General features: G+C 53.0%; 13 protein-coding genes across 13 annotated transcripts; 5 read left to right on the forward strand and 8 right to left on the reverse strand.

Annotated features, from left to right (window-relative positions):
* Window positions 1-83: 83 nt before the first annotated feature.
* Window positions 84-4,106, reverse strand: RHO25_003984 (uncharacterized protein; the record flags this gene model as incomplete). The annotated part of the gene is made up of 1 exon (XM_065602496.1): window positions 84-4,106. One exon carries the CDS (start codon window positions 4,104-4,106, stop codon window positions 84-86), a length of 4,023 nt encoding a protein of 1,340 aa, XP_065458568.1.
* A 477-nt stretch (window positions 4,107-4,583) lies between these two features.
* On the reverse strand, window positions 4,584-6,245 carry RHO25_003985 (uncharacterized protein; the record flags this gene model as incomplete). The annotated part of the gene is made up of 2 exons (XM_023599434.2): window positions 4,584-5,631; window positions 5,683-6,245. The coding sequence occupies 2 exons, from the start codon at window positions 6,243-6,245 to the stop codon at window positions 4,584-4,586; spliced, it is 1,611 nt and encodes a 536-aa protein (XP_023455804.2).
* Window positions 6,246-7,705: 1,460 nt separating this feature from the next.
* RHO25_003986 (uncharacterized protein) lies at window positions 7,706-8,551 on the forward strand (the record flags this gene model as incomplete). Its single annotated transcript, XM_023599436.2, has 1 exon — window positions 7,706-8,551. The coding sequence occupies one exon, from the start codon at window positions 7,706-7,708 to the stop codon at window positions 8,549-8,551; it is 846 nt and encodes a 281-aa protein (XP_023455783.1).
* Window positions 8,552-8,974: 423 nt separating this feature from the next.
* On the forward strand, window positions 8,975-10,135 carry RHO25_003987 (uncharacterized protein; the record flags this gene model as incomplete). The annotated part of the gene is made up of 3 exons (XM_023599437.2): window positions 8,975-9,164; window positions 9,220-9,943; window positions 9,991-10,135. 3 exons carry the CDS (start codon window positions 8,975-8,977, stop codon window positions 10,133-10,135), a joined length of 1,059 nt encoding a protein of 352 aa, XP_023455781.2.
* A 302-nt stretch (window positions 10,136-10,437) lies between these two features.
* Window positions 10,438-11,405, reverse strand: RHO25_003988 (uncharacterized protein; the record flags this gene model as incomplete). Its single annotated transcript, XM_065602497.1, has 3 exons — window positions 10,438-10,580; window positions 10,627-11,045; window positions 11,104-11,405. 3 exons carry the CDS (start codon window positions 11,403-11,405, stop codon window positions 10,438-10,440), a joined length of 864 nt encoding a protein of 287 aa, XP_065458569.1.
* Window positions 11,406-11,688: 283 nt separating this feature from the next.
* RHO25_003989 (uncharacterized protein) lies at window positions 11,689-13,676 on the reverse strand (the record flags this gene model as incomplete). The annotated part of the gene is made up of 3 exons (XM_065602498.1): window positions 11,689-12,198; window positions 12,255-12,907; window positions 12,962-13,676. The coding sequence occupies 3 exons, from the start codon at window positions 13,674-13,676 to the stop codon at window positions 11,689-11,691; spliced, it is 1,878 nt and encodes a 625-aa protein (XP_065458570.1).
* Window positions 13,677-13,989: 313 nt separating this feature from the next.
* RHO25_003990 (uncharacterized protein) lies at window positions 13,990-16,342 on the reverse strand (the record flags this gene model as incomplete). The annotated part of the gene is made up of 3 exons (XM_023599439.1): window positions 13,990-14,999; window positions 15,056-15,317; window positions 15,368-16,342. 3 exons carry the CDS (start codon window positions 16,340-16,342, stop codon window positions 13,990-13,992), a joined length of 2,247 nt encoding a protein of 748 aa, XP_023455374.1.
* A 656-nt stretch (window positions 16,343-16,998) lies between these two features.
* RHO25_003991 (uncharacterized protein) lies at window positions 16,999-18,074 on the reverse strand (the record flags this gene model as incomplete). Its single annotated transcript, XM_023599440.2, has 3 exons — window positions 16,999-17,348; window positions 17,402-17,553; window positions 17,608-18,074. The coding sequence occupies 3 exons, from the start codon at window positions 18,072-18,074 to the stop codon at window positions 16,999-17,001; spliced, it is 969 nt and encodes a 322-aa protein (XP_023455375.1).
* Window positions 18,075-18,397: 323 nt separating this feature from the next.
* On the forward strand, window positions 18,398-19,783 carry RHO25_003992 (uncharacterized protein; the record flags this gene model as incomplete). Its single annotated transcript, XM_023599441.1, has 1 exon — window positions 18,398-19,783. One exon carries the CDS (start codon window positions 18,398-18,400, stop codon window positions 19,781-19,783), a length of 1,386 nt encoding a protein of 461 aa, XP_023455141.1.
* Window positions 19,784-20,222: 439 nt separating this feature from the next.
* RHO25_003993 (uncharacterized protein) lies at window positions 20,223-22,043 on the forward strand (the record flags this gene model as incomplete). Its single annotated transcript, XM_023599442.1, has 2 exons — window positions 20,223-21,204; window positions 21,259-22,043. The coding sequence occupies 2 exons, from the start codon at window positions 20,223-20,225 to the stop codon at window positions 22,041-22,043; spliced, it is 1,767 nt and encodes a 588-aa protein (XP_023455142.1).
* Window positions 22,044-22,213: 170 nt separating this feature from the next.
* On the forward strand, window positions 22,214-23,416 carry RHO25_003994 (uncharacterized protein; the record flags this gene model as incomplete). The annotated part of the gene is made up of 4 exons (XM_065602499.1): window positions 22,214-22,238; window positions 22,294-22,441; window positions 22,497-22,821; window positions 22,877-23,416. 4 exons carry the CDS (start codon window positions 22,214-22,216, stop codon window positions 23,414-23,416), a joined length of 1,038 nt encoding a protein of 345 aa, XP_065458571.1.
* A 33-nt stretch (window positions 23,417-23,449) lies between these two features.
* RHO25_003995 (uncharacterized protein) lies at window positions 23,450-25,104 on the reverse strand (the record flags this gene model as incomplete). The annotated part of the gene is made up of 2 exons (XM_023599443.2): window positions 23,450-24,790; window positions 24,847-25,104. 2 exons carry the CDS (start codon window positions 25,102-25,104, stop codon window positions 23,450-23,452), a joined length of 1,599 nt encoding a protein of 532 aa, XP_023455143.1.
* Window positions 25,105-25,843: 739 nt separating this feature from the next.
* RHO25_003996 (uncharacterized protein) lies at window positions 25,844-27,331 on the reverse strand (the record flags this gene model as incomplete). The annotated part of the gene is made up of 2 exons (XM_023599444.2): window positions 25,844-25,951; window positions 26,003-27,331. 2 exons carry the CDS (start codon window positions 27,329-27,331, stop codon window positions 25,844-25,846), a joined length of 1,437 nt encoding a protein of 478 aa, XP_023455144.1.
* Window positions 27,332-27,599: the final 268 nt, after the last annotated feature.

Raw genomic sequence — 27,599 nt, forward strand, 5'->3', positions numbered from 1 at the left:
GCACGCCGTATTGCTCGAATCGTGCGATGTCCGTGCCGTGTTGTTGTACGTCGTCGAGGAAAGTCGCCAGCGAACTGCCCCAGTCAACGGACAGCGCCAGCGGAACGGTTGCAATGGTCGGCCCGACACAGCTCTCCGCCCGGCGCATCCCGCCTTGGCGGCCACTGACCGTCACCCCAAACCCAAACCCCAAACACAACATCCTCACTCGCAACATACTGCGCTTGAAGCAACGCCCACGTCGCACGCAGAATAGTCGACGGCGTAACTCCTGTCGCTCGCGGCCACTGGACCGGAATGGAACGACTTTCGGCACGCGTCGCCCTCGGACGGTATTCGCGCGACGGCAGTTGAGGAAACGACCGATACGCAGCTCGCGACAACTGAGTGCGCCAGAATGCAGCCGCTTCTGCCGGGCGGTGCTGCTGTTGCAGATACTGGATGAAGAGGCGGAATGGCGCCAAGTTCCCACGCGGCACAGACTGGTGGAAGTAGTGGCTCTCCAGTTCGGCGAGCATCATTCGCAGCGTCGGCCCATCGTACAGACAGTGGTGGATGGTCAGGATGAAGGCATCGTCGACGCAGGCAGCGCGACAGAGCGGTGTGCCAAGTTCCATGGGCTCCGCGTCGTCGTCGGCCAGATACTGCTGCAGACACTCCGCTGAACGCCAGCACGGCTCCGCGAGCACCACCTGTGCGAGGCCACCGCCGCTGGCCAGGTCAACGATGCGCGTCCGCAGTATGGACAGCTTCTCCGCTGTGCGCATCCAAGCGTTGCGTAGCCTCTCCGCCACGATGCCGTTCCGCAAGTTGAGTACGCTCCGAGACACATACCGGCCCTGCTCGACGCTTCCCAGCGCCAGCAAGCCTTCCTGGAGCGCCGTGCAGGGATACATGTCTTGCACCTGATCCGGCGAGACCATACACAATCGTGTTGCTGCAGATCGAGCGGCGTCGAAATCCTCGATGGATAGTAACGAAAAGGTCACGTACTCGTCATCTTCGGCGACATGTTGGCACAGCCGGCCCGCCATCTGCTCGAGCACTGGCGCCTCGAAGATGTCCGTCACTGTCAGCACGAGGCCTTCGCGGCCGAGTGAGGACACCAGCCGCATCGCGGTAATGGAGTCGCCACCGATGCGAAGGAAGTGGTCAGCTGCGCCGATCGATTCGGCTGCCACCCCCAGCACTGCTGCCCATTGTTGCTGCAGCTCCCGCTCCAGCGCGGTCTCTGGCTTTCGGGATGCGCATCTCCTGGGTTGCATTGACATGAGTTCTCCCAGCGTCTGCATGTTGCCAATTTCACGCAGTCGACGACGATCCGTCTTCCCGGACACGGTGATGGGAATCCGTGGAACGTGCAAGTACAGTCGGGGGACCATGTACCCGGCCACGTGGCCAAGAAGAAAGCGCTCCAACTCGTCGAGCGGCAGCACCGCATCCTCAGGGCTAACGAACAGTGCCAGGATGTCATTGTCGCCTTGTGCTGGGGTGAGAATCTCAGCCACCACGCTCACGTCGCGTACGTTCGTCATGAACGACTGCACGCACCGCTCGATGTCGCCCAGATCGATCCGCTGCCCGTGGAGCTTCCGTTGCGTGTCCTGAATGCGTCCCTGGATCACAATTCGGCCATCCGAAGCATATCTCGCAAGGTCGCCCGATCTATACACCGGGCCCTGGCTCCTCACTTTTGAGAATAAATCACTCTGAAGCCACGAGGGATGCCACAGCGCGTTCGCATTCAGAGCTGGTCCGCTGATCCCGGAGTACTCACCCACGATCGGGCCTTGAATGCACAGCTCGGCCACTGCACCAACTGGCGCCAGACGGTCACGATCTTTGGGGTCTACAAGCCAAATCGTCGCTCCAGGCAACGCGCGACCAATTTGGCCAGTGGACCATGCGCTTGGCTTGACGAGACAGCAAGTTGCTACTGGAGCTTCCGTGGGCCCATACCAATTGATCATCGACTGCAAGTTGCGTGACCACCGCAGTGCTGTTTTGGGTTGCAGAGGCTCTCCAGCACATACCATAGTGCGTAGGGATGGAACGTCTGCAGGGTCCAGAGTCTCAGCAACTGAAGGCGTCAGGCAGATCCAATTCGCTTTGCTGTCATCGATGGCTCCTGCCAGCCGATTGGACCGATCTGAATCAGAAGGCATACAAAGGCAGCCTCCAACCGGCAATGCGGACAATGCTTCAATGGTACTCACATCATAGTCATATCTGGAGAATTGGAAAACTCTGCTACTGGCGCAAAGTCCAAAAGCAGCAGCTGCAGCATGCGCGTTACTGGAAACCGTCCTGTGAGTCCACTGAATGGATTTTGGCGCTCCTGTCGATCCCGACGTTGACAGTATGACCGCCGGGTCGTCGCTCGATGGCCGAAGGCCTGGATCTGATGCTTCGCCGCGATGTGCTTTGAGTTCGACCAGATTCATTGTTTGTGTTAAGCCGTGGAATGGTGATTGATCGCACGCGATCGAGGTGACCACCAACACCGGCTGCAGGTTCGCCACAATCTGCTTCGCCCGGTGTGCTGAGCCTGGTGAGGCCATTGGTAAGGCCACTGCCCCTGCTTTGAGAACGGAGAGCATGGCTACGATGAGCCATGATGATCTGTCGAAGCTCAGGACGACGACTGAATCACGGCGAACCCCCAAGGATTGCAGACCGCGAGCAAGCCTCCAAGTCTCATCTCGCAATTGTAGGTAGGTCCATTTTCGATCCCAGGAGTCCACAGCAAGCGAAGACGGAGCCGATAGTGCAATCTTGTCAATCGTCTCTGTCACGGGGGCGAGGGCTTGATTATGCGCATCGTTGTTCCAGCGTCCAATGACTTTCAACTCTTGCTCAGTCATCGGGTTGACATCTCGTACTTTGCACATGCTCGCTCGCTCCGAGCAGAGCTGACGAAGTACGTGCTCAAATTGTGACGCAAAACGTGCCACTGCTGTGCTCTGCATCGCACCAGTGTCGTAGGAGATGGTAAGCTCGACTCCCGTCTCTTTTAACTGACAAATGATCATCATCGCGAAGGAGTTGTAGATTCCGTGGTTGCTGGCCTGCGCTTCACCAGCCGTCGACTGACCAGCGTCGGCAAAGCCTCCGTTCTGCAGCGGTCCCCTCTCACGAAATAAGTGGCCCTTCGCCTGCTGGCTCCTGGGAGGCATTCCCTGGGTGACAAGCAAGAGCTGAAACTGACTGGCCTCTTCCACTGCTGAGCTGATTCGAGCGATGTTCCTGAGGCCCAGCTGCTCGTATGGCGTGGCAGCAATGCTCTGCTGTTGGATCCGCTGCAGCAGCGTCGCAACAGTTTGGTCCCAATCGAATGAGACACGCACGGGAATGGTGGCAATCGTAGGGCCCACGACACGATCGATTCCCGCCAAGTCAGCTTGTCTGCCACTGACAGTCGCACCGAATTTCACATCACTTGAGTTGGTGTATGAAGCTAACAGCAAGGCGAGTGTACCACTGATAATGTTTGCTGGTGTCGCATCGCTGCGAGGCCAATGAAGGTCTTCTACCAAATGCTCGTAATCTATCTTCTGCTCCGGCTGATACTTCGGGCACGGAAAGACGATGGCCTCGGAACCTTGCAAATGATCTTGCCAGAACTCATGTGCTGCTCCACGATCCATGGATGCGCAGTGCTTCACGAATGGCTGCAGCGGAAGCAGTGTCGGCGCCGGATCTGTTGGCTTGGAGTATGCAGCTTCGAGTGCTTCGAGGACCAGCGAGGTCGACCAGCCATCGAATATGGAATGGTGCATTTCTAGGACCAGCATCGGCGTTCGTCCGGATTCTTGAAGTGTGGCACGACAAAGTGGTGATCCGAGGCCCATGATCGGTGGCTCGACATGTGTTCCCGAGTCACCGCCCGTGCGATTAAGAGCAATCGAGGTTCTCGCCACGACTTGGACAAGGCCTTCGCCTGGAAGATCCACGATCCGCGTCCTCAAGACGGGAATTGCGCTTACAACACTGTTCCACGCCATGTCCAATCGATCCGCGTCAACATCATGCGGCAGTTCGTATGCCGTCCGGGCCACGTATTTGTTCGCAGTGCGTGCGCCTCCTTTCGCCGTCTCGGCCAACATGCCCTCTTGTAGAGCCGTACATGGATACACATCCTCAATCTCTTCAGAAGCGATGCGACATGATTCGCCGACTCGTTCGCGGATACGCTCAATGTGCTCAACACATTTGAGCAACGAGAATGGGCGGATCACTTCTTCTTCTGCGATTCCTACTCCAGCCTCATTTGCCGAGACTCGGGCCCTGGCGATTCGTGCCAGATCGCGAAGTACTGGATATGTGAACACGTCGGCGACAGTCAGAGACAGCGATTACCGGCGAGCAGCTGCGACTAGCTCCATTGCCGCGATGGAGTGACCTCCAAGTTGCACGAAGCTGTTCGAAGCGCTGATGCTGCTCGAGTCAAGTTGCAGGACACGCGACCACAGCAAGCGAAGCTGTCTCTCCGTGGCAGTGTGAGGTTCATCGAACGTCTGACCAGGCATAATCGTGGCCTGCAATGAAACGATCTGCTTCCACTCCAAGCCGCTCGCCAGCTCTCACAGTCGTTTTCGGTCCAACTTTCCCGTGGCCGCTACCGGAAATTCGTTGACTGGAAAGAAGACGCTTGGGATCATGAAAAGTGGAAGAATTTCGCAGATCTTCTGCTGAAGGTTCGACAATCTGTCGTGGATCTTCTGCAAATCCTGTCCAGATGTCTCGACAAACACTGCTAAAGATGCTGCGTCACGATCGCTGGGGTATATCGCATCAACAATCACAGCCAATTCATTGCCCAGACAGGTTCGTACATAATACTCCACGTCGCCCAGTTCCACTCGCTGGCCACGGATTTTCAGTTGGCCGCCTTGAACGCGTCCGACGAAAAGAAGGCGACCATCGGAGAGGTACTTGACCAGATCACCAGTTTTGTAGACACAGCCGGATCGGCCAGGAACGTTTTGACTGCCAGCCAGCAGCCACGGAGGATCAACAATAAATGACAGTGATGTCTTTTCGGCGTCGGCCAAGTAGCCCTGCCCCACCATTGGACCTTCTAGGTACAATTCACCAACACTTCCTGGCGCCGCCAGTTGAGAGGCATCATTAGGACTCACAATCCATGTCGAAAAGCCAACTCCGACTCCGAGGTCTGGTCGATCAGCGGAAGTCGCATCCAGGACTGAAAACGCACACTTGAAGGTGCATTCAGTCGGTCCATATGTATTGAGGAGACGGACCTGGTCTGCCCAGCGCGTAATGTTGTCGCCATAGGGCATCTCTCCGCTCAGCAGAATCGTCTCCAAGGTAGGCTGAGGCGACTGTATCGTGCGCAAGACGGTAGGAGTGACATTGATCAAGGTTGGCTGGAACTGGCGAATCACGCTGGATAAATCGTTGAGTATATCCTCTTCCTTGGCAATGCACAGACAGCCACCCGCGCAGAGCGTGTGCATAAAATTACTCCAGGCCACGTCGAAGGAATATGGTGCGATGTCAAGGACACGCGATTGCTCATTGAACCCCAGCTTGCGGCCTTGGTAATAGACAGTACTGCACACATTGGCGTGGCTGACACACGCCCCTTTTGGCTGGCCGGTTGTTCCTCTGACTGATTAGCATCTCAACTTGAAAAGACCATGCATGGATCAAACATACGAAGTGAACGAGATATACACGATATCTGTCGGGCTGACCTTTGGCAGGCTTGGAGATTCGTCGTCGAGCCCGCCCCGCGTTTCGAAGCAGTTCTCGTCAATCAGAACCACTTCTTCGACGCCCAAACCTAACGCTCGCTCCTGATGACCAGCAGAGCATACAAGCAGACTGGGCTGCAATTGCTCGACTATCGAACGCAAGCGAGCATCGGGATGATTGGCATCGAGCGTGACAGCGGCACATCCAGCTTTGATGACGGCCAGCATACCTACACAAGCCCATTTCGACTTCGAGAACAGCAGGGGAATGTTTGACCTCGGCGCTACTCCTATGCTAATAAGCCTGACCGCTAGCTGGTCTGCGAATGCATTGAGCTGAGCATATGTCAAGTCGCCATCCCAAGCGTGCACAGCCAACGCGTCTGGCTTGTTCGCTGCGATCTTGTCGTGCACGCATGCAGAGATGGACTCGTGGACTTCGGCGTTCCAGCGCCAGATCTGATCGAGTTCTTCCGTTGTCGGGCATGGTGATGGCTCATCGATCGAGTCTATCTTGGCTTCCATGGCGGGCATTGACTTGTTGCTTTGATGCGCTTCAGCGAATGCTCTCTGAGAGACTTTGCCAAACCAACTGGACATTCATCCACTCTGCAAAGAGTCTCTTCAATGCCAAGAAGCTGGAAGCCCTGAGGCCAGGATCGTTCGTAGACCCACCAAGCCCTGAACGGGCATATACAGCTGGCCAATAGCTGAGCTCTATAGCTCTTCTGCACAACGAGTTCTCGCTCTGCATTATGCATTCAATTTGTGCAACACCACTGCAAGAATTGCGCGATCAGCCCACAATTGTTCACATAGCCATCCAATCTTGACCTGCCGGATGCACGACGACTCCTCTGATCTGCACGACGGTCCGGGTGTCCACTGGCCCAGGGACCTGGTTCCTGGGGCGAATACGAGAGGATTGCATGAAATGCAAGAGGTGAACCTGCATTACTTTCATGTGATTGCTGATCTTCGTTCGCTCCGGCGCAATTGCTCCCAACATGACTCGAGCACAGGAGGTGCAGATTGAGCAAGTGGACCAAGTTGCGGACGGTAGGAGAGGCGCCCGTCGCGGGCCTCAGACGAGCGCTACTTTCCGCGGTGACGAAGGACCACCTCGGATCCTCCTATTTCAAGCGATTGATATCCGTCGAGTATTGAGACACGCGAGGAACGGCGGTCTTCGCTCCGGGAGCTCTGTGCATGCATGCTTCCCAACGCTCCATTCTTTTGATAGCGAAGGTGTTCTGCCTGGCTCACGCAGGCAGGGAGTAACGACTCTTGCTAATCTGTGCGGAGCAGGGGAGGCCATGGAGATGCATTCTGAGCAATGTCACATGGGCGTCCCTACTGGCCAGTGGCAACCTGACATTCACAATTGAAGCCATTTGAATATGGATGCTGCGGCGCTTCAATTCCGACGAGGTGGCTTTAGTCGACTTCAACTTGCTCAGGTCCTGAGATGACAATTGCTTCCTCTTCAGCTGCATGACGTCTTCCGGGGCCGCTTGGGCAGAAATCTCATGGGTCCCTTTAGCCTCCAGATAGTTCGCATTCCTCACCAGCTCTTCACAGCTGATACTGGGATACCTGATGACACGGGTCGGAGAAGCTCGGGATGAGTTCACTTGAGCTCGCATTTCTGGCAAATTGTGCAGCATGCACATATATTTCCTCGTATTCAAGCATTATCGAGTTTGTCTGCGGAGCCTTACGATAAAGCTTCGGAGTCATTGATTCACTTGCATCACGGGCCCCCAGCAAATGCAGCTTGCCCCTCAGATCCGCGCCTTGCGCAACATCCGCGACCCAGGATTGCTCAGTGTCTACGACCTGGCATTGAGGCAGACAACGAAGGGTTCAAGAGTACCGAGATCGTATGAGCCCGGCCAGTAGGCTCTTGTCCGTACGTCGAGGCGGAGATTTCATATGTCATACGTGAAGAGAGCAGCATTCTCGGATGACGATCTCTGAACACCATGGAGCTTATACGCAACATCTCACAATTGGTTCAGCTAGATCTCAAACTTGTCGATGAAATCACACGAGAGATAACAGATACCGAGATCCCTTATCAGGTCACGTATGGAGAGTTCCAATTTGGAGGCTGGCATACAGCGGCACTGTATGTGCCCCAAGGTCAAGACGACAGCGACGCTATAGTGCGTGACGGCAAGGCAGTTCCAACAGCACTCCTTGACAAGCTGCCAGCAACGCGTGGATTCCTGGCGCAGCTCGACTTAGACTACTTCACGGTTCGGATAGCACGCAACGACGTGGACTCGTGGTTGTGGGAACATCGCGACTATATGGAGTTGGACCAGGGCATGGAAAGATGCCGACTTCACGTTCCGCTTGTCACCAACGACCTCGCTGTAATACAGTTCGAAAGTCATGCTGTTCATATGGCCAGAGGGTGGCTCTGGAAATTGGATCCCACCAGCAGTCATGCAGTGTCCAATACTGGTGGCTCTGGGAGGATTCATCTGATACTGGATTGCTATATGATGAACTCGATTCGCTGCATGGTGAAGTCTCAGCACCTCGACAAGGACCACATATTTCCGCTACCGAAACTCCTCGAAACCGAAAGAACGGAACTTCTAGCACAAGCGAGTCAACTATTCATGGACGAGGGCCAGGAGACGGCGGAGCAAAGCTTGCTCAAGACGTTCCATCGATTTGACCTTGGAGAAAGCTCGAGCTATGACTTGCTAGTTCAACTATACAGAAATGTGGGATCCAAGGACTACGAGCAGCACTGGCTCAAGGAGCAGAATATCCGACTGTTCAATCGAGAGAAGTTGGAGGTCATCGAAGCTTGAGCCTGCAAGATACATACATAGCTGCATTTACTCAACCTGTGGGCGCAATAGTGGACGCGGTCTTGCACATTACATGAGTCGTTCTGTGACTTCGACTACAGCTGGATGTGATCGCAAGCTCTTAGCGTTTCACGTAGACTGCGTTCTGGCATGATCGCCTAAATGCAGCTAGAGAATTCGAGCTATAGCTCGTCATCCTTCTCAATGGAAAGTGGATACTACATCGTGCGCTGCAAACTTTCTGCGCGCAGCTGAGCGTGCATGTACGAGCACATGAGTGGGAAAGGATACTCGGCAAGGGTTTGTCGCTTCTAGTGGCATACATGTGTTCTAAAACTCCCAAGTAATAAGATCATTCGTTCAACTTGATACGCTACGTCTCTTCTGTCGCAGCGTAAGATTACACGATCTCCACATCGACTCATGTCTCCATCGATCTTGAGCGACAATGGCTGGGTGCGAGAACCCATCAGACCGTCTAGAGCGCTCGTTGCTTTCTCCTACGATGATACTACTCCTGTTATCGGCCGCGAGTACCTCGACATGAACATTGTGAATGATGTTCTCAATGCCTCTGACAAATTGGAGCGCCTTCGGCAGCTGGCGTACACAAGTAAGGCATCGGAATACTTGGTTGTCCTGATACATGGCTGACTACTCCTTCGAAGTCTCCGCCAGAGGCGTTGTGTTTTTCCGTCAACAAGACAACCTCACAAATGAGCTTCAGAAACAGTTCATACACAGCTTGGGCGAAGCTGTAGGGAAGCCGAAGGAGTCTTCACTCCACATACATCCCCTTTTGAATGATACCTCCGACCTTGGTGTCGGCGATCCACAGATCTCTCACATTAGCTCTGTACAGAGAGAAAAGTTTATCAAGCATCTCGTCGACGAAACAGACAAGTACAGCTACCGTGGTGCGGAGTGGCATTCTGATGTGCAGTTTGAGCGCTTCCCTCCCGACTATACATCTCTTCGTGTTACACAGTTACCCAAAAACGGTGGCGATACTCTCTGGGCGTCTGGATACGAGATCTATGACCGCTTCTCGCCGGCTTATCAGAAATTTTTCGAGACCCTCACAGCCAGGTTCGACGGCGAAGGCTACAGAAAGGCAGCTGAGAACGAGAATTTGAAGATTCGAGAAGATAATCGAGGGCATCCTCTCAATATCGCATTGAGCTCTGAGCATCCTGTCGTGAGGACTAATCCTGTCACTGGCTGGAAGAGCATCTTCGCGATCGGACCATTTCCGTCCCGAATCAAGCAGTTAACTTCGATCGAGTCTCAAGACCTGTTGGCGAAGTTTATGAGGATGATTACAGAAAACCATGACTTGACAGTGCGATTTAAGTGGAAGAACCCAAACGATATTGCTATATGGGACAACAGGTACGAGTATCGGGATCTGCGGTATGATGGAAACTTACTGCTGACAGGTGCACGTTCCACACGCCAACGTACGACTATGAAGGGTTGGGAGAGCGATACGGAAATAGGGCAGTCGGAATCGGAGAGCAGCCATATTTTGATCCCAACAGCAAGTCGAGGAATGAGGACCTCTACGGCTCTGGTTCAGGTTGACAATATACTGCGGCGGAAGTTGTGCGGCGATAGCAGTGGGTTCTCTATGGGCATTAACTCACTGGTGAAGGTTGCACACCTTCTTTTCTTTGATGACAAGTATAGATCGTGGTTCTGTTCGAAAGCGTTTGGAAGCGCGCAGGTTCGTAAAAATCTTTTCGATGCTGTAAAGCTGGCAGGCTGTTGTAGCAGGTCCTTTCCGGGGCTAAGGCATCGATGTGAACTCAAGCCATAGTCAAGAGACATTGCAGTACCTTGACAAGTTCAATACCTGGCAATGATATCTCCAGGCACGCATAGGCTTAGTCTGGGAAGAACCTATCAGGGTAATGCTCCTTGATCTGTTTCTCGACATCATCCATGCATTGCTCCCTGGAGAAGTCTGGCGAGTCAGGCCAGCCATGCCGCCGAAAAATCTCTGACACCATCTTACCGGCCTCAGCATCTTCACGTGTCAGTGCGTGCTTTTCTTCCACGATCTCTCTAGTCACAGGGATTATAATTGAGCTCTCGAAAAAGATGCTTCAAAACTTCGAAGAAGTCCGCGATTGCCCAACAGCAATTGCTGACACCGCCGCCCGAGCGCCAATCAGCTTCTTCTTCGGGGGCGTAGTCATGAGGCTCATCTTGTACGGGCTGGATGGGCTGCTCGACTCTGTCGTTAATGACCGCCGGGTATCCAAATGCTGTTCCGCAGAAGTATATTACTCCGAGGTGGGTGTCCAGAAACATTTTGTAATGTTTCGACTCCACTAGACCAATCACATGAGGGGGCACATGATCGAATGGAAGTTCTGTGATCTGTGATGCGTCGCTTGCTGGGTATAATGGTGGACTGCTGGAGACGTCTCGAGCGTACGAGGCCCAATCAGCGAACACACAGAAGCCAGCGCCTGGACACAGATACCAGCTAAAAATCCAGTCACTGGTCGACAGAAAGAGACTGACTATGTATTGGCGTTCCATACGAGCGCTTTCGTACATAAGGGAGGCAGCGGAGCAGAGGCACGACCTCGTCGGTCTTGTTCAGGTCTTTGAGATTCTCGGGAGTAATCTCAGGCCAGCCACCTTCGGGAGGTTGCATGAGATATTTTGGGTCAAGATACATCTTCGTCAGGAAGTCGTAGTAATCTTGAAAGGCTGCGACGGTCGCTGCACGCGAATAGGTGATATTGCAGAGGTCCATTGTTTCCGAGATCGGCAGACATCCAGGTGGCCAATCATCGCAATACTCGTCTAAGTCGCCGCTGCTCTCCGCATGTTCCGACATCTTGAGAGCTCGATGCGTTGGCTATCTTATGAATGGACTGAAGTCACTGGAAGCCCAGATTGAGGACAAAACTCAACAGGTATGAATGAAGCACTGTTGCTTCAGGCACAAAGGGTCCGGCTTTAACCAGGCAAACTGCAGCGCTATGTATGCGCCAAGTCTTGGAAGAATGTATCCCGCCTTGGCTCAAAATCCGTTTGTAAAAGAGACGAACCGGCGAACATGCAGATCCCGCGGAGTCTGCTACACTCGTCGAGGTTTCTGCTCTGCTCTGCAGACAGCACTATCCTGGCGCTGCTGCCCTCTCACCCCGCCTCAGACTAACAACCAACTGACTATCATACTTCCCTCCAGTATACAACTTATGCCTCCCAACATTGAAATTCACAATCTTCTTCTCCAATCCATCAAACTCAGGCAGAATCGGATGTCTGCCTTTAACTTCCAACCTCATCGCCTCTCCAGCATCAAATACAATCCCACCGGGCCAGAGACTAATCTCCAATTCCACGATCTCGCCTTTTGCCAGCTTCTGCTCAGAAGTGTGAGGATGATAGACGTACGCTGGTCCCATGAGATCGTTGTACTCAGAAGTGGAAAGGTTTGGAAGCTCTTCTTGGACGATCTCGCGATGAGATGCGCGGAGACGGCCTGAGGGACCAATGTACCGCCATACGTTCTCGTTTGGTATGTCTGAGGGTTTTGTGCCTGGTGGGAGGTCTTTCATGGGGATATTTTGGTGCCAGAGGGCCGTGCCATTTTTGTCGAGTTTGCGGATTACGACGTAGACGTCCTGAATCGCATGAGCTGAGAAGCATGATCGCTGCAGGGGTGGCGTTGTCAACTTACTATATCGTTGTGATCATCTGTAGACATGAAGAGCTTGACTTTGGATATTCCACAAAGTTCGGTGTATTCGTGGAATGTATACGTGAAGAAGCAGCCTTCCTCAGTTGACGAGTCGGCTTGATATCCAGAGTTGGCTTCTTCTGCTACCTGGGCTTCGGTCAAAGTTCCAGTTGCAGCATCCAAGTACAATGTTTCGTAACGAAACTCCGGAGGCGGATACTCGGTTGCTGGTCGGTTGACCACTGACGGTCGGTTATAGCCCAGCATAGATTGCCTGAGCCTGGGTGTCTTCTCCCAGCCATTGTCTATACCTTTCATGTACTTGTCGAAGAATTTCTGCAAGTCGTCAATATTTTCTTTCTGGTAGATGTCGTGCCATTCTTGGGTAGTAGTCCAACGTAGCCTGTCATCCGCTAGTGAGTACGCTGAAACTCGGTTGACATTGAATGGAACGCAAACATACCATTTCTCAGTCGACGAAGCAAGCTGAAAGCCGCGCAAGGAGCCTTCCGTATGCAAGCCGGTGGAGTAACTCGCGGTCGCATACATAGGCACTGTGATATTACGCAGCTTCGGCTTCTTGTCTTCCCAGTAGTCGTTCCACAACGGATACTGATCGACCATAGCCGCGACGTCCTCACGCTGGTGCGGGCCTGGCAAGTCAATGCTCAGAAAAAGCTCACAATGTGCCAAGCAGAGTCACTCACCGCAGGCCCAAGCCATGAGCACATCCCAAAAGGCATGATCAGGAATACCGCCGCGACAAATAGACTCCCGATAGTAGTCGCCAAGACCTTCCCAAGGCGCCATACAAGCCAGATGAGGAGGCTGTTCTGCCGCGATGAACCATTGCGTCGTACCAAGCCAAGAGTTACCAGCCATTGTGACTTTCGAGTTGCACCATGGCTGTTTCGCGATCCACTCGATACTGTCGTAGCCATCTCGACCCTCTTGAGTACCATACACGAAGAAGTCTCCTCCTGATGTGAATGATCCACGAGCATCAATGTTGACGATAGCATACCCGCGGGCAACCCATTCTGCAGGATCGGGAGCTTCCCACTTTTCCAGACCGCTTGTTGCATGCCGAGGCACTCCAACTCTCCAAGGAAACATGTCAAGCTGTTGCATTCCAGAACCTGTTTTCCCATATGGACTCCAGGGCATGATTGCTGGGACGGGTGTTTCGTCTGATGTCACAGGGCGAAAGACATCTGCCAGCAGTTCGACGCCATCACGTAATGTGATGCGAATGTCCTTGTCCCATGTCACATCGACTGGGAAAGGGCGGCGTCCTTCATCCTTGGTCCAGCCTTTCGGGATAGTTCGTCTCTCCGGCGGGCCATATTCCACCCATATGTTCTTGGGTTCGCGATCGATGTCCGTAAAAGCTACTGGTACTGAAAATGATTGAGTCGACATAGCTTGAGCTTCGGTGGAACTACGCCTCAAAGCCCTCTCGAAGGAGATGAACAATATAGCGAAGGCTGGAGGCACTTGCTCGCAGTGCTGCCCGGATGTGCGGAGTCTCCACCTCCACATTCTGCGTAATGAGGGGTCTCTCCACTGCTGACTTTCTGGGATGTCCATGGAATTGCTCGGATGTTGGCTCACGGCATCACACTCCGGGATTTGGTATTCGAGTGCACTCGAGTGTTCGTATGGAACTGCACTTGTACCAGGTCAAATGGCCCACCACACGTCCCCGAGAAGACTTCTGACTGCTGCATCTGGGTTACTGATCTTCCTGGAACTTCGGGATCCCGCCTACCGCATGTGTATTCATTATGGAAGATAATGCCATGGCGAGCCGGGATGTTGTAGCACTGTTTGCCATGATACGCGATGCTTCCTTGAACAGCCGTGCCGAGCTCCGCTCTGCATCAAGCAGACCAATGCCGGCGAGGTGTGGTTGGCAGTCGTGCCGTCCACTGAGCCAGTCCTCTCTCTCATCATCAGGATCCGGCTGATCGAGCCTGATGATTCTGCTGGGCCTCGCTCCATCTTGCTGTGGTATTGTTGACGACGAAGAGCGCAGCCCAAGCTCAATATACACGTAGATGTACAGTACGCATATCAACAGACACATTGTGTCGATGTGGCTGAGAGCTTTGATGGTCCGGAAGTACTGAAACAATTGCGAGGCCTCGAAAACACAATCGTTTGCTCGTTTGCCATTTTCTCTGAACGTATCACAAAGTTGCCTGCGAGCTTCACTGGCACCGTACTCTGTCGTTTGCCATCTGGTGGCCCGACACAAAGTCCTGAGAGGTGTGAAATCCAGGATCCGGATGATCCTGACCATTATACTGTAATCGCTTGAGATCGTGGCTGCTTTTGCGGGGTTCAAAGGCTCAGCAAAATCCAGTTGCGACATTGTGTTGAAAGCTCTTCGTTGAATATCTGCCATACTTCCGGCAGCAGGCGTGGTGCTGTCGGCGGATATCTGACCGATTCCTATGCCCATCGCTCGCTCGAGGTTCTGCGTTTGATTTAGCTGAACGGAGGTGGAAAGCAACAATGCCAGCTGCGCCGAAGGACCGACGTCTTCCTGCAGCGTGCCTTCGATTCCGATTTGAGCGAGTACCGCACACAATGATCGCGGACTCTGTGCGGGAGGAAGTGATTGCCATTGCGATTGGTTCGCTTGCCAATGAGACTCGTGGCTGGGCAATGGCAGGTGTAATTCGTGCATAGAAAGCAGCGTGGGTAGCATGAAGAAGACTGATTGCAAGCACTCCGTTACTAACATGGCAGATCAGTATACCCGGCTACCATAAGGGATTGCTGAAGACACTTACTCCAAGCAAAGTAGAGCACACGACGTTTCGACTCGCTCTGAATCCATTGCAGCCAAGGATCACTTGTATCATCGGCCGATTGCTGGCTGCGCAGTATGGTGCCCTCTTGCGAGAGCAGTTGCCTGCAAAGCGTGGCAAGCACATTCCTGTATAGCTGCAAGTGCACAATTGCTGCGTTGTCTCCAGCGAACCAGAGCTCATGTTGGAAGAGTAGAAGTGACTGCATGCCCATCAGTGGGTCGCCGCTAACGATCAATCCTACCTGCGCATTCGTGAGCCAGCTTACTTCTGGTTACTAAGCTGCAAACTTACCTCTCTTGAGAGCATGTGACGCGCAAGGCGATGTAACAGACCCACGTGTCTTGACTTTTCGCCAGCTGAAGAATACTGACAACCGATGCAGGCAACAGCTAGAACAAGCTGCCACGCCTCTGGACAAGGCCGAAATGTGGGCAAGTGCAGCAGTGGCATACGAGGATGATAGTGCTCAAAGTACAGCTGAATGTAGGCATCCAAGTGCTGCAGAGATGGGAATGTACTCGCCAACGCATCAGCTTCACTCGAAGGAAGATCGTTCCTGACGAAACGCAGAATGCGCGCGTGGGTCTCGGGTCCGACTTGTGGAACGTGCGGTATGTATTCGGCAGTCAAGATGTCGTCTTCCTCGGTCGTGAGGCTTTCTTGTTCCAGCACGCTTCTCACGTCTAGAGAAGGAGGTGGAGATGCGATGTAAGTGTTGTGCTGTTGCATCGAGGTTGGCAAGGCAGTCAGAGAGCTGCCGCCTACGAAGAAATCCCACACATCATCCGGACCTAATTGCGGGATGGGAGAAAATGGAAACGCGAACGAAGGCGACAGAAAGTCGTTGGCTGGAGTCTCGACATGAATTGGCGTTGGAAAGGCTGCCGTCGTCTGCTGAGTCGGCAGATTCATGTTCTCCATGGCGGGATTCTGTAACGAGTCGCCCGAAAGTAGACCATGGGAGTCCACAGCATCACCATCACTCTGTGGGATCAGGGTCGCAGACCTGGCACCGTTGTCAAGAGGGTTCAGATCAACAAACTCATCCAGCGGGCCGTCATTGTTGAAGCTGTGTGCCTCAGATTCTCCTGGCGCAGGGTCTCGGTATGTGCAGACACGACCACGGGCGGCACAATTACTGCAGTCTGCAAGTCCAGTACCATCGCAGCGTTGTTTGGCCTGGGCACAAGCAAGACAGGCGTGACGATGTGGATGTGCATTCTGTTGCGTCCATTCCGCAAGTGCCGCGGAGCCATGTGTGCTCATATGCCGCTTGAGAGTGTCCCTACATGCATCATTGCTTAGTCCTGCTGGGCTCGCTCGATTGATTCCTTTGGTGGAGATGCCTACCTCCGCGGAAAGCTCCTGTCACAGAACTGGCATTGATGCGGGCGGGCTCCGGAATGCCGATCGAGGTGGCGATTGAGATGTTCGCGGCGCCGGAAAGTCAGATCGCAGTGGTGACAAACGAGCGATGCCGTGCTCTCCCGAGTCCGAGGTGCCTCATTAGCAGTGGGTGCCATGCCATACAGTGCCAGCGCGAGGGAGTGGGAGATCCGGAAATTGTCCAGCGAAGAGCTGCGGGGGCGGGGAAATTATATACAAGATTGCAACCTCAGCGGCCCGTGTCGGATTCGCGCTAGAATATCACCGAGGCGTGCATGGAAGGCGGAGAAGCTTGTTGGTAAACCTTGATCTCCTCTGGGGAAAGTACAGAGGGGTCTGAGTTGGTCGCAATTGCCGGTAACGAAGAGACATTGATGTCGGTTTGGAATCGAAGATCTTCAGGTCTCAGTTGATGCCTGAGGCATTACTTCGGTGTTTCATTCGACTCCATCCGAAAACGACACGAATTATGCAACACTCTCCTCTACATATGTCTACACTATACTCGGCACTATTTCCACACGACCCGTATGCGCTCATGAAGGCTCGGTCTGACCCATCGAGGCCTGTCGCGCCTTCTCCATATGCGGATGGTCGTAGAAGACCTTTCCTTCTGGACCATCCTGCTTAGCCGCTTCCTCAATCGCATCGAACACTTCGCCGGCTACAGGCGGCTCCTGCGATGACAGCTTCACGGTCCCCTGAACGCGCTCAGCCTTGGATGAGGAAGTCACCACGATTCCGTTGAGCCGATAATACGCCCACGATAGCAGCAAGTCGCCAGTAGAAAGGCCTGTCTGCTTCGAGGCTGACTCCAGCTGCCGCAGCAAGGCTGAAGTATCTGCAGAAGGCAGACGCCCGGAAATGGCAGTCAGGAAGCCGTAGTCTACAGCCATCGTCAGCACTCTGGTCCTCAAATTGAAATTGGCCTGAGCATACTCATATGGACGATTCCATGCTTGCTTTCGTATGCATGCAGCGCACGAAACTTGTCATCAAATAACAGGAAAGGATTGAATTCGTACTCGTTGAGCTGTGGCGGATGTTTGAGATCTGAAGCGTTCATGATGTCGTGGTAATCCGCAAGGGTCCTGCGAATGCCCAGGTCAGCCACGACGGTACTGCATCAGACCACAAACACTCACCAATTAGACACTCCAATAATTCGAGCGATGCCCTGGTCTTTCAGCTCTTCCAGGACTCGCCATGCTTCCCGGTTCGACAACTGCCCAGCATACCCTCGAGGCGGAAAGTGCAGCTGCAGGACATCGACATAGCCAGCGAGCCCAAAACGATCAATCTCTCGCTTTGCGTTCTCGATCATGTGGTCTCGTCCGCGACAGCCGAGTATGGCATATGTGTTCAGCTTCAAGCTCAGAAAGATCTCGTGTCTCTGCAGACCACTGGATCGCAGCACTTCTGCAGCACTTTCGTTGTTGGTGTACAAATCGCCAGTATTGAAGTGTCGAAATCCGGCTGCTATCGCTTGTCGTACTTCTTTGCTGCTGTCTGTTGGCAGTGGGTATGCATGATTTGGTGCCCATTTCATCAACGAACCGAGACCAAATGCCAAGCGTGGCACAGCCACGCCTCCGATGTTGATGGTAGCCATTGTGTCCCACAGCAGATTGAAAGCACAAGCAACAGTGCAAGGGAGCACTTTTGAAAGGCCGAACGGCTGACGGTCTCTGGCATCGCCCGAAGTGCCGTATACTACGAGGTATCCCTGCAAGCTTTGGCTTTGCGGGGTACGCCGGCTGTGGAGAAGAGCGTGTCACCAGTCGACAGTACTCCGTCAATACACGTTTGGTCTATTATGGGGTTCGAAGCAAGACGCGGAACATTTGGGCAGCCGGACTGGGGATAAAGGCTGCCTTTCTCGAACAGTTCGGCCTTAAAAGACAATTTTGCCAACATCGCTCCATCTTGGACAACATGCCTGCATCAAGCTCCCAGCACAGTGGCCACACAGAGTCAAAGCCGCGCCAGATCAAGGTCGCCATCGTCGGAGCAGGTATCTCTGGTCTCGCCGTCGCCAATGGATTGCTCAAGGATCCGGCCGGCAGATTCGATGTCCAGGTATACGAGCGCGATACAGTTGCATTCGACTCGGAGCGTGGCGGCTATCAATTACGAATCAGCTCGAATGGCCTGAATGCTCTGCGAACTGTTTCTGATCGCGAGCTCTGGGCCTCGCTCCGCGAAACATGGGCAGGCGACGAGGCCAGAGCTCCGGCGATAGTTGACCCCAACTTCAACCTCCACCTTCGCCTCGCCGATCTGAAATTGTACCCTTCGAGTCGGCCGGTCCCACGCACTGGACTTCGACGTGCTCTTCTACAACCTCTACTTTCGCAGAAGAGGGTACATTTCAACCACAGCCTTACACATTTCGACTACCTACCAGAAGAACAAGGCGGTGTGGACCTACACTTTGAAGGGAAGCAGTCGCAGTATGCCGATATCGTGGTTGCTGCCGATGGCAGTAACAGTCGAATCAATCGACAAGTTGGTCTCAACAACAAAGTCAAGCTCGAAAACTGGACTTTGATTCAGTCTCGAGCGGGCATCGATCGCTCTGTACGAGACAAGCTGCCCAAATCGCTGATAGATTCTGGCTCTGTGCTGTTCCTGGGTGGCCGACATGCCTCTGGCTTTGCTTCTGTCTATGATCCCAAAGCCGACCTGGGAACTGGTGGAACAGAGACGTATACCTTGTTTTGGTCAATCCTGGTGCCCAGTGTGCGCGGAAAGCAGATGCTACAACAAGCGAACGATGACCCGCAAAAGGTGCTTCACTATCTGCTGGACTATCTGCGTCAGGACCTCGGGTATGAAGAGGCTCTACCTTTCATCATGGAGTCAGCGACCGAGCATCTTCGCACAGGACTTCTCACAAGTTCGGTCAAGCCGAAGAAGAGCTGGCGAGACAATGACCCAAGACATGGCCGAGTGATTCTGCTTGGAGATGCAGTTCATCCTATGACACCAGGAAGAGGAATGGGGGCAAACCAGGCTCTTACTGACGCCGGTAAACTGGTCAAGCTGTTTCAGGGGACACAATTCGCAGAACGCGTCCCCTCTGACGGGGAGCTTGCGACTTTGGTGCACCAATTTGACAAGGAGATGTACGGACGAGCTTTTAAGATGGTCAAAGCGAGTGAGAGCGTCACTGATCTGGACCTGACGACTGCAAGTGGCAGACTGTTAATCAAAGTGATCGGTGTCGTCCTGACGGTTCTCGGCTGGGGAGCGTCGGCTTTGGAGACCATCGGACTCAAAGAACGAGAAGACCTCGACTTCACCTCGTACAAAGAATAAACGCCAATATGCACTACCGCCAACAGCCAACTCTTCAACACTATTCTTTTCATTGTCTGTAAGCTATGTCCTCGAGCTCAATAGCTGCTTCCAACCCTGTGCATCCGAAACGCGGCTGCCCCGCAGATCCGGAGTCCCCACTATCAAGCTTGAACCTGTACCAGGAATGCCACTGTAGTTCCTAGTAGTGTCAGCCTCGTTCAAAGAAGATTGCTAGTCGAGTCTGACGGCAACTGTTGTCGGGGTCAGGGTTTCTGCCTATATTGCGGAGTACAGGCAGTCAGCGGCCGAGTATGCGGAGCTAAGCCCACGACTCCACTCTTTTTGGGTCACTGTCGTCTGTAGCTTGGCCAAACAACTCGACCTCATATACATCCATTGTGTTGCGCGAGAACCAGACTGAAAGACAGCCCGAAACAAAAAGATAGCGAAACCAAGTATGACGGAGCAAATGCACCCTGTTATCATTATTGGTGGTGGACCAGTGGGTCTCACATCCTCTATTCTTCTCTCTTTGCGGAAGATCCCGCACATTCTCTTCGAGCGGCATCCTTCGACATCGATTCATCCCAAAGCCGCAGGCATCAATCAACGCACGACCGAGATTTTCCGCGTGATGGGAATCGAGGACGAAGTCTATGCACATGCCGCACCTCCAGAAATCGCCGGACGAACAGCGTGGTATACTTCTCTCGGACCCGATGGCAAAGAGATCTTTTCTCGAGATGCGTGGGGCGGAGGCATTTATGAAGAAGAGTATGCGAAGCATAGTCCTTCGCGATACTGTATCCTGCCCCAAATTCGATTGGAGCCAATCCTGAAGCGACGAGCGATGGAGCTTAATCGCACTGGCATTTTGTACAATCATGAGGTCTTGACTGCTGAGAACGCGGATGATAGAGCTACGGTGACTGTGAAGAATCGGACTACAGGCGAAATATCTGAGCATCATGCACGCTATCTCATTGTCTCTGACGGCGGCCGATCCTTCACAGAGAAGCTTGGGGTGAGCTGGGGTGGCGAGGGTGGTCTATTGACCATGTCCAGTGCACACATCCGAGCTCCAATCAGGCCGCTTCATCCTGACAACCGCAATTTCATGACGTGGTTTACCAACCCGGCAATGGGAGGCAGTACAAGAACTGGCTACCTCTATCAACTCGGACCTTGGCCAGAAGCGATGACAAACCCTGCTGTTGAGGAATGGATGTTTGCTTGTGGATTGACTGAAGACGATCCACCGACTTTCGATGAGAAGACTGTACTGGATCGGGCGAGAAGGACGATTGGGATCCCAGAGCTTGATATTGAGCTCATTAGTTTGAGTCACTGGACTGTGAATGCTCTGTACGCTTCGCGATGGCGGGTTGGGAGAAGTTTTCTGGTTGGCGATAGTGCTCATCGCATACCGCCTTGGGGAGGTGAGTAGTACACCACACACGTGCATAAGTTGGCAGCGTATTGACAATCAGCAGCTCTCGGCATGAACTCTGGCATTCAAGATGCACAAAATCTCATCTGGAAATTGAGTCTCGCTCTACACAACGAACAAAAATACGACGGCCTCCTCGACACGTACGAGACAGAACGACTCGAAGTCGGCCGACGAGTGGGCCAAACCAGCCTTGAAAACATGCGATCCCATTCTGGCCACATCGATGCTGCTATGGGCGTGAGTATGAACCAGACGAAAGCCGAGAATATCGCTGCTGGTGAAGCATTCTTCGATGGAAACCATCCAGACTATCAACGTAAGCAGGCACTCATACAGGAAGCTTCGCGACAACTAGATACAGAGTTCAAGGCGCCTGGCTACGAGGTTGGTTGGTTTTATCCTTCGGCAGACATCAACTCGGAAGGTGGAGAGACACACAACGGACAACAGCTGCCTGACGGGACTCTTGTTCCCCACACTTATTTCGTATCGACAATCCCAGGACATCATTTGCCGCACGTGTGGGTAGAGAATGAAGGCCAGACTGTGGCGATCCGCGATCTCCTGGATCTCGATATTCTCACGCTTTTCGTGGAGAATCTCGAACACTGGAGTTCCAATGATGCCCGCACGAAGGTCGTGGTCATCGGTCCCAATGGCTGGCAGGACAAGACAGGTGAATGGCAGAATCATCGTGCGGTCGGGTCTTCGGGTGGAGTGTTGGTCCGACCAGACGGTATCATTGCGTGGCGAGGAGATTTGGCTGATGTACAAGGGCAAGACTGGAAGCAGTTGGTAGACAGAGTGCTGAAAGCCAAGAACTAGATTTGCTGTCAGCACTGTGAGTCTGCATTCGCCGGTTCTTCCTCTCAACATCCGTCGGAGCACCCCACCTCCACTTGCCCACTTTTCTGGCAATGTCACCTGGTAAATGCATTCAAACCACAGCACACAAGAAGGCGCTCAAATGCTGCAATTGTACTGGATTATTAACAATGGCCACAACGCTTGAGTGGTTTGGTATGTGTGTGTCTTTGTCAGATCGCCTATACTACGTATTGACAAGCTATTGTAGGAGCCACGACTTACCGTCTGAAGACGAATGGACTGACCATTTTCCTTGACACATGGCTGGAGAGACCTAGTGTGCTGCCAAAGTTCTTGGCCATAGATGATGTCAAAGAGGCAGACTACATCTTCATCTCACACGCCCACTTTGACCAGTATGTGACGAAGTGGTCAATCAACTTGGGAACAGCAGCTGAATGTCGTATGCAGTCTTCCCGGAGCAGACCGTATTGCAATCAACACTGGTGCAATTATCATCGCCAATGGGGAAGCAATCAATGTGCTGCGAAATGCTGGCGTGCCAGAGGAGCAGCTTGTTCCAGTAGCTGGCGGAGAACGGGTGCCGTTGTTCACGCGCCAAGTGCGTGATGCAGCAAAACGAGGCGAAGTATATGTCGAGCCAGGCCCACCAGGAGCTCCGAGTAGTCCCCATTACAGACTCTCAGTGGCAGCTGTTCATATCTGGCCCTCGTTGCATTGTCTCATGCCAGGAAAATCGCACGCAGATATTCCAGACGTCATGGACACGGGAAAGGTACGATAGAGCTACCCGTTGTTCGGAATTTATCGTCCATTAATCATTGCGTTAGGAATATATCGGAGGTGCCAGTCAGTTTGCGTGCACGCTCAATATCACATTTGGCATGAAGTATGGGCTTCTCGAAATGGGCGATCATGTGCCTCGCGAATCGATGGACGAGGGTATGCGATCTTTCGTTGATTACATCAACGGTCCAGCTCGACAATGCATGTCTCACTTCGATGGCGGCCAATTGATGTTCAATTTCTTGCTTGGAACGAACAGAACCCTCATGTGGAGTGCACATTTGGGAGCATACGAAGGAATCTTGAAGACTGTAGAGCCTAAGCCGAACGTGCTGATTCAAGCCATCGCTGGTCGGGCTAATCTGAATGGGAGACCCTTCGATGGGTCTGCTGCTCAGTTTGCGGTCAACATCTCTCGATGGCTAGATGAGCCGGGGAAGGTGATTTGGTGCCTGCATGACGATGCTCCGATCAAGCCGTGGACTGTGAATGTGCAGCCGGCGACAACGATGTTGGAAGAGCAGACTTCCTCGAGGGTGCTCGATCCATCTCTAGGAGAAACGATTGAGCTATTTGAGACATGATTGAAAGCTGCTTAGATCCCTCTGAGCCGCGTGCTACAAGTTATTGTCTGTCGCTACGCCCCAGAAATAGCTGGCCCAACCACCCAAGATTAATGCGATAAGCATGATGGAGAAAGCTACGCCTACTCGTGTATTCAAGCCGGCCTTCGTCCCAATTTCATATGCCTCACGCTGGGCGTTGATGAGGTCTCCATTCTGCTGCCTCTTCTTTCTGGACCACTGCAGTCGCCGCAAATCGTCAGTGATAAAGCTCCAGATGAAAAGCGCCAGTCCCACGACCACAGCACCTGCAGCCAAGATTACGTATACAATAACAACATGATTGTAAGAGTTGTTATCTTGATCTTGGATAACACCAGTCATGATGCGTATGATGATGCTCATGCTGTTGTTCACTGCAATCTTGATAGCGTAAGCCGAGCCGAAAGTGTCCTGATACCAGATTGCTGTCCGAATGCCATCGATGATAGCGGTCGGACCCAGCGTGAACCCAAAGGCGTAGATCCCGAAAGCGGCAGCAGTTCCCGCAACCGTAGGTCCAAATGCTGCAAGGCACATGGCGAGGAAGCACAAGAGCCCACAGACAAGAATGACTGTAAGGCGATGTCCATACCAGTCGATGAAGAGGCCGAGAAGAGGGACCAAGAAAAATCCCAGATACCTTGCGGATGCAGTGTACCATCCTGCTTTTGTGCCATCGACATCAAAGCGCTGCTCCGCGAGTTCGGTAGCGTTTTGCGAGAATACCACAGCCATGGATGTCTGGAATGCAGTAAAGCAGATGAACCCCCAGAAAGCCATCGGAAGCTGCAGCGCTTTTCTCCACTCGAACTTCTTTGTCTTCTCTCTCAGCTCCTCGCCCGTTGCAGGATCATTAATACCATCGCTGTATGTTATATCACAGTATTTCCGGAAGAACCAAAACAATATGGTGAAAGCGTTTGTGAGTAGGTTCATGAACACAGCAGTCCAGTACACCCAGCAGAAGTTACCAGTGTTTTTGGCGATGGGATTTGCTGTAGCCGTGCCAACGAAGGAGCCCAGTTTGCCAATTGCCAATTCCAGGCCGAGCGTCGAGGCGAAGCCATCCGATGGCGCGAACCACGAACTAAAGATTCGGTATTGAGCGACTTGGGTTGAGATATCTCCCAGCGCCTGAACGATCATCCCGCCGACCATCAATCTGTAGCTGCGGACTGTAGTGGCTGCAGCGATAATGATCGATCCAATGCTGTAGATGATATTGCCCCAAACCATGATGCCAGCACCTCCGAAGCGGTCAGTCAGTATCCCCATGAACAGGATTAGTGCTGTCTTCATGAAGTCTTCCGAGGCTTCCAGCAGTGAGTATTGAGTGTTGTCAATTTGTAGCTCCTGGGATCGATTGTGTTAGTGACGTCTTTCGACAACGTTTGAAAGACGAAACTCACCTTTTTGAGAGTCGATTTCATGGCTCCCGTCACCCCAGATGACCAATGTGAGCCAAACCCGATCAAAGATACTATCAAAACGGCAATCAGCTTCATGCGCATCGGTACATGAGTCGATCGCCCGCCATCACTTCCAGCTGAGTTTGCATCACCGGAGACTGCAGTGATGTTGGGATACGGCTCCTCCTTGTGAAGCCGAAGTGGTGTATTTTGCCATTCGTAGGACGCTTGGGCCGATTGATCGAGTTCTTGTGCCATGTTTGAAAAGCATACAGATACATTGTCGAATCCTCCCCGATCTTATCAGCTCAAGCTCTCGTATGAACGCACAACGGGCCGGCTGGCAGGGTCGAAGTCTTCAGACAAGCGAACTCGGCTCCACACGATGTGCAGAAAATATTTGCCAGAGCGGTCTAGCCAGAAGCAATGGAGCTGCGAAGCGACGTCCGAAGTAACGCCATTGCGATCTCGGGCTCGTTGCACCAGCGCAGCAGTAATGCGATAGCATTGGACGTACCAACGCACAGAATCGTACCGCCATCGGCTGCGTCGAATGTGTCGCAAGCATTAGTACGAGAGCCTTAAGCGCAAGCTGTTCGAATCGGACAAGATCCCGACGCGCGTCTCCATGCGTCTGCTGGGACGACAAGTGAACTGTCCATGCCGAGTCAATGGCTGCTTCGTCGCAGAAGAGAGGGCTCTTTGCATTGTGTTCCTCAAACTATGCCTGTGTAATTTCTTCTGCTGGTTCCGGGATGCATTGGTATCAAGAGCCCGAGTCAAGGTGTGCAATGGCCAGACATAGCATGATATCGTTCACGATGATGATAGCCCAACAAGTCCAACGCAGTCATTTGGATTTGCCGGAGAGCGTGGGCTTGGAGGTATCAAATTGCAGCGCAAGGGAGCCAGCACGCTGTTGATATGTTCTGCAGTTGTAGAGGTATCGCAATTCATGTGTACCTATCGGTTCAATGTTCCTATTCGAGTAGCACGATCATGCCTTTGCCAAATATATGCTGCGCACTTGGCACCAGCCCTTCAGACCTGCCTCGCCGTTCTCACAGCCGACACCGCTGCCCTTGAAGCCGCCGAAAGGAACCTCCTGTTTGAGCAGTTAGCTTATGGAGGATCAAAAGCATGCGATTGTGCTTACCGGATGCTGCTGCATCATAGTGTTGGTCCACACGACACCAGCCTCGACTTGGCGAGCCAACTTCTCAACGCGAGCCAAGTCTGTGCCGTAGATGGTGGCGCCCAGACCCCACGAAGAGTCGTTGACGCGCTTGATGACTTCCTTGTCATCATTCCACTTGAGCAATGGCACGATTGGTCCAAAAGGCTCCTCTTGCACGAGACGGCTGTTCTCTGGTGGGTTGTTGACGAGTGTCAGTGGTGCGAAGAATCCTGGACCTTCGGGAATCTTGCCGCCGGTCAAGAAATCGTGGTTGTTCTTCTGCGAGTCCGCAAAGAATTCGCTGACCTTCTCGTAGACCTGTCGGTTGTTCAATGGGCCATACATGACGCCCTCCTTGGAGCCGGGTCCTACGCCAGCTTGGTTGGCGGCCTCGACCAGTGCCTTCGAGAGCTTCTCGAAAATGTCTTCGTGGACGTAGATGCGCTTTGCTGCGTGGCATACTTGGCCGGAGTTGAAGAAAGCACTCAGCAGGATAGTGGGCGCCACTTTCTCGATGTCAACATCTGGCAGGACAATGCAAGCATCGTTACCGCCCAGCTCCAGAGTCACACGCTTCAGAGTCGCGGAGCAGCTCTTGGCCACCAGGCGACCAGTTGCGGTGCTTCCGGTGAAAGAAATCTTGCGAATCTTTGGGTGCTCTGTGACCCATGGGCCAAGATTGTCGTCTCCCAGCACAATTTGCACGACACCAGGTGGCAGGTGTCGGTTGAAGAGCTCGACACATCTGACATCGCATAGAGGGGTAAATGGCGAAGGCTTGATGATGATCGTGTTTCCTGTGAGGACAGCGGGGATGATCTTCCAGATCATGAGGAGTACTGGGAAGTTCCATGGCACGATGCCAGCGGTAACGCCCAATGGAACGTACTGCTCAATGGCCTTTGTCTCGTCGTTCTCCCACACAACCTTCTCCTTGATTTCCATGCTTGGTTGACGCTCGAACCATTCGTTGACAAGATCGACCTCGCCCTTTGCAAATGGAGTGGCCTTTCCTTGCTCAAGCACAAGCAGCTCGACGATGTCCTGGCTCATTGCCTTGTACTCTTCACCGACAGCCTTGATCGCCTTTGCACGCTCTTGCCATGGTGTCTGAGACCATGATTCGAATGCGGTCTGAGCATGTTCGACGGCTTCATCAAGCACTTCGCGCGTAGCAATGGGCACGGAGGCAATCTTCTCCTCAGTCGCGGGGTTGATCACGTCCAGAGTCTTTGCTCCTTTGGTGTCATATGCCTTTCCGTTGATGATGTGGGAGAAAGATCCCGAGAGAAGCTTAGGAGATGACATAATTGCTGTTGATGTTCAGTTGTTGATTCTTGACGAGGAAGAGGGCAGGAACACGAAATGTGATCAGCGTGCGAACAATACTTTGTATTGCCTCGGGCCTGATGACGTTAGGCAGCCCCAGTGCAGAGGCCTAGGCCTAGACAGGTGGACCGGAGGGGTAGGTAGAACTAGCTTGCTGCGATCGACGTATTTGAAATCTTCAGGCAGATTCTAGCGAATCGTATTCGTCGACGTCGTAGAGCCTCCACTTCACGTTGTTGTCGATGTC

This window comes from Cercospora beticola, chromosome 2 (genome assembly GCF_033473495.1).
Source record: "Cercospora beticola chromosome 2, complete sequence".
Taxonomy (NCBI): domain Eukaryota; kingdom Fungi; phylum Ascomycota; class Dothideomycetes; order Mycosphaerellales; family Mycosphaerellaceae; genus Cercospora; species Cercospora beticola.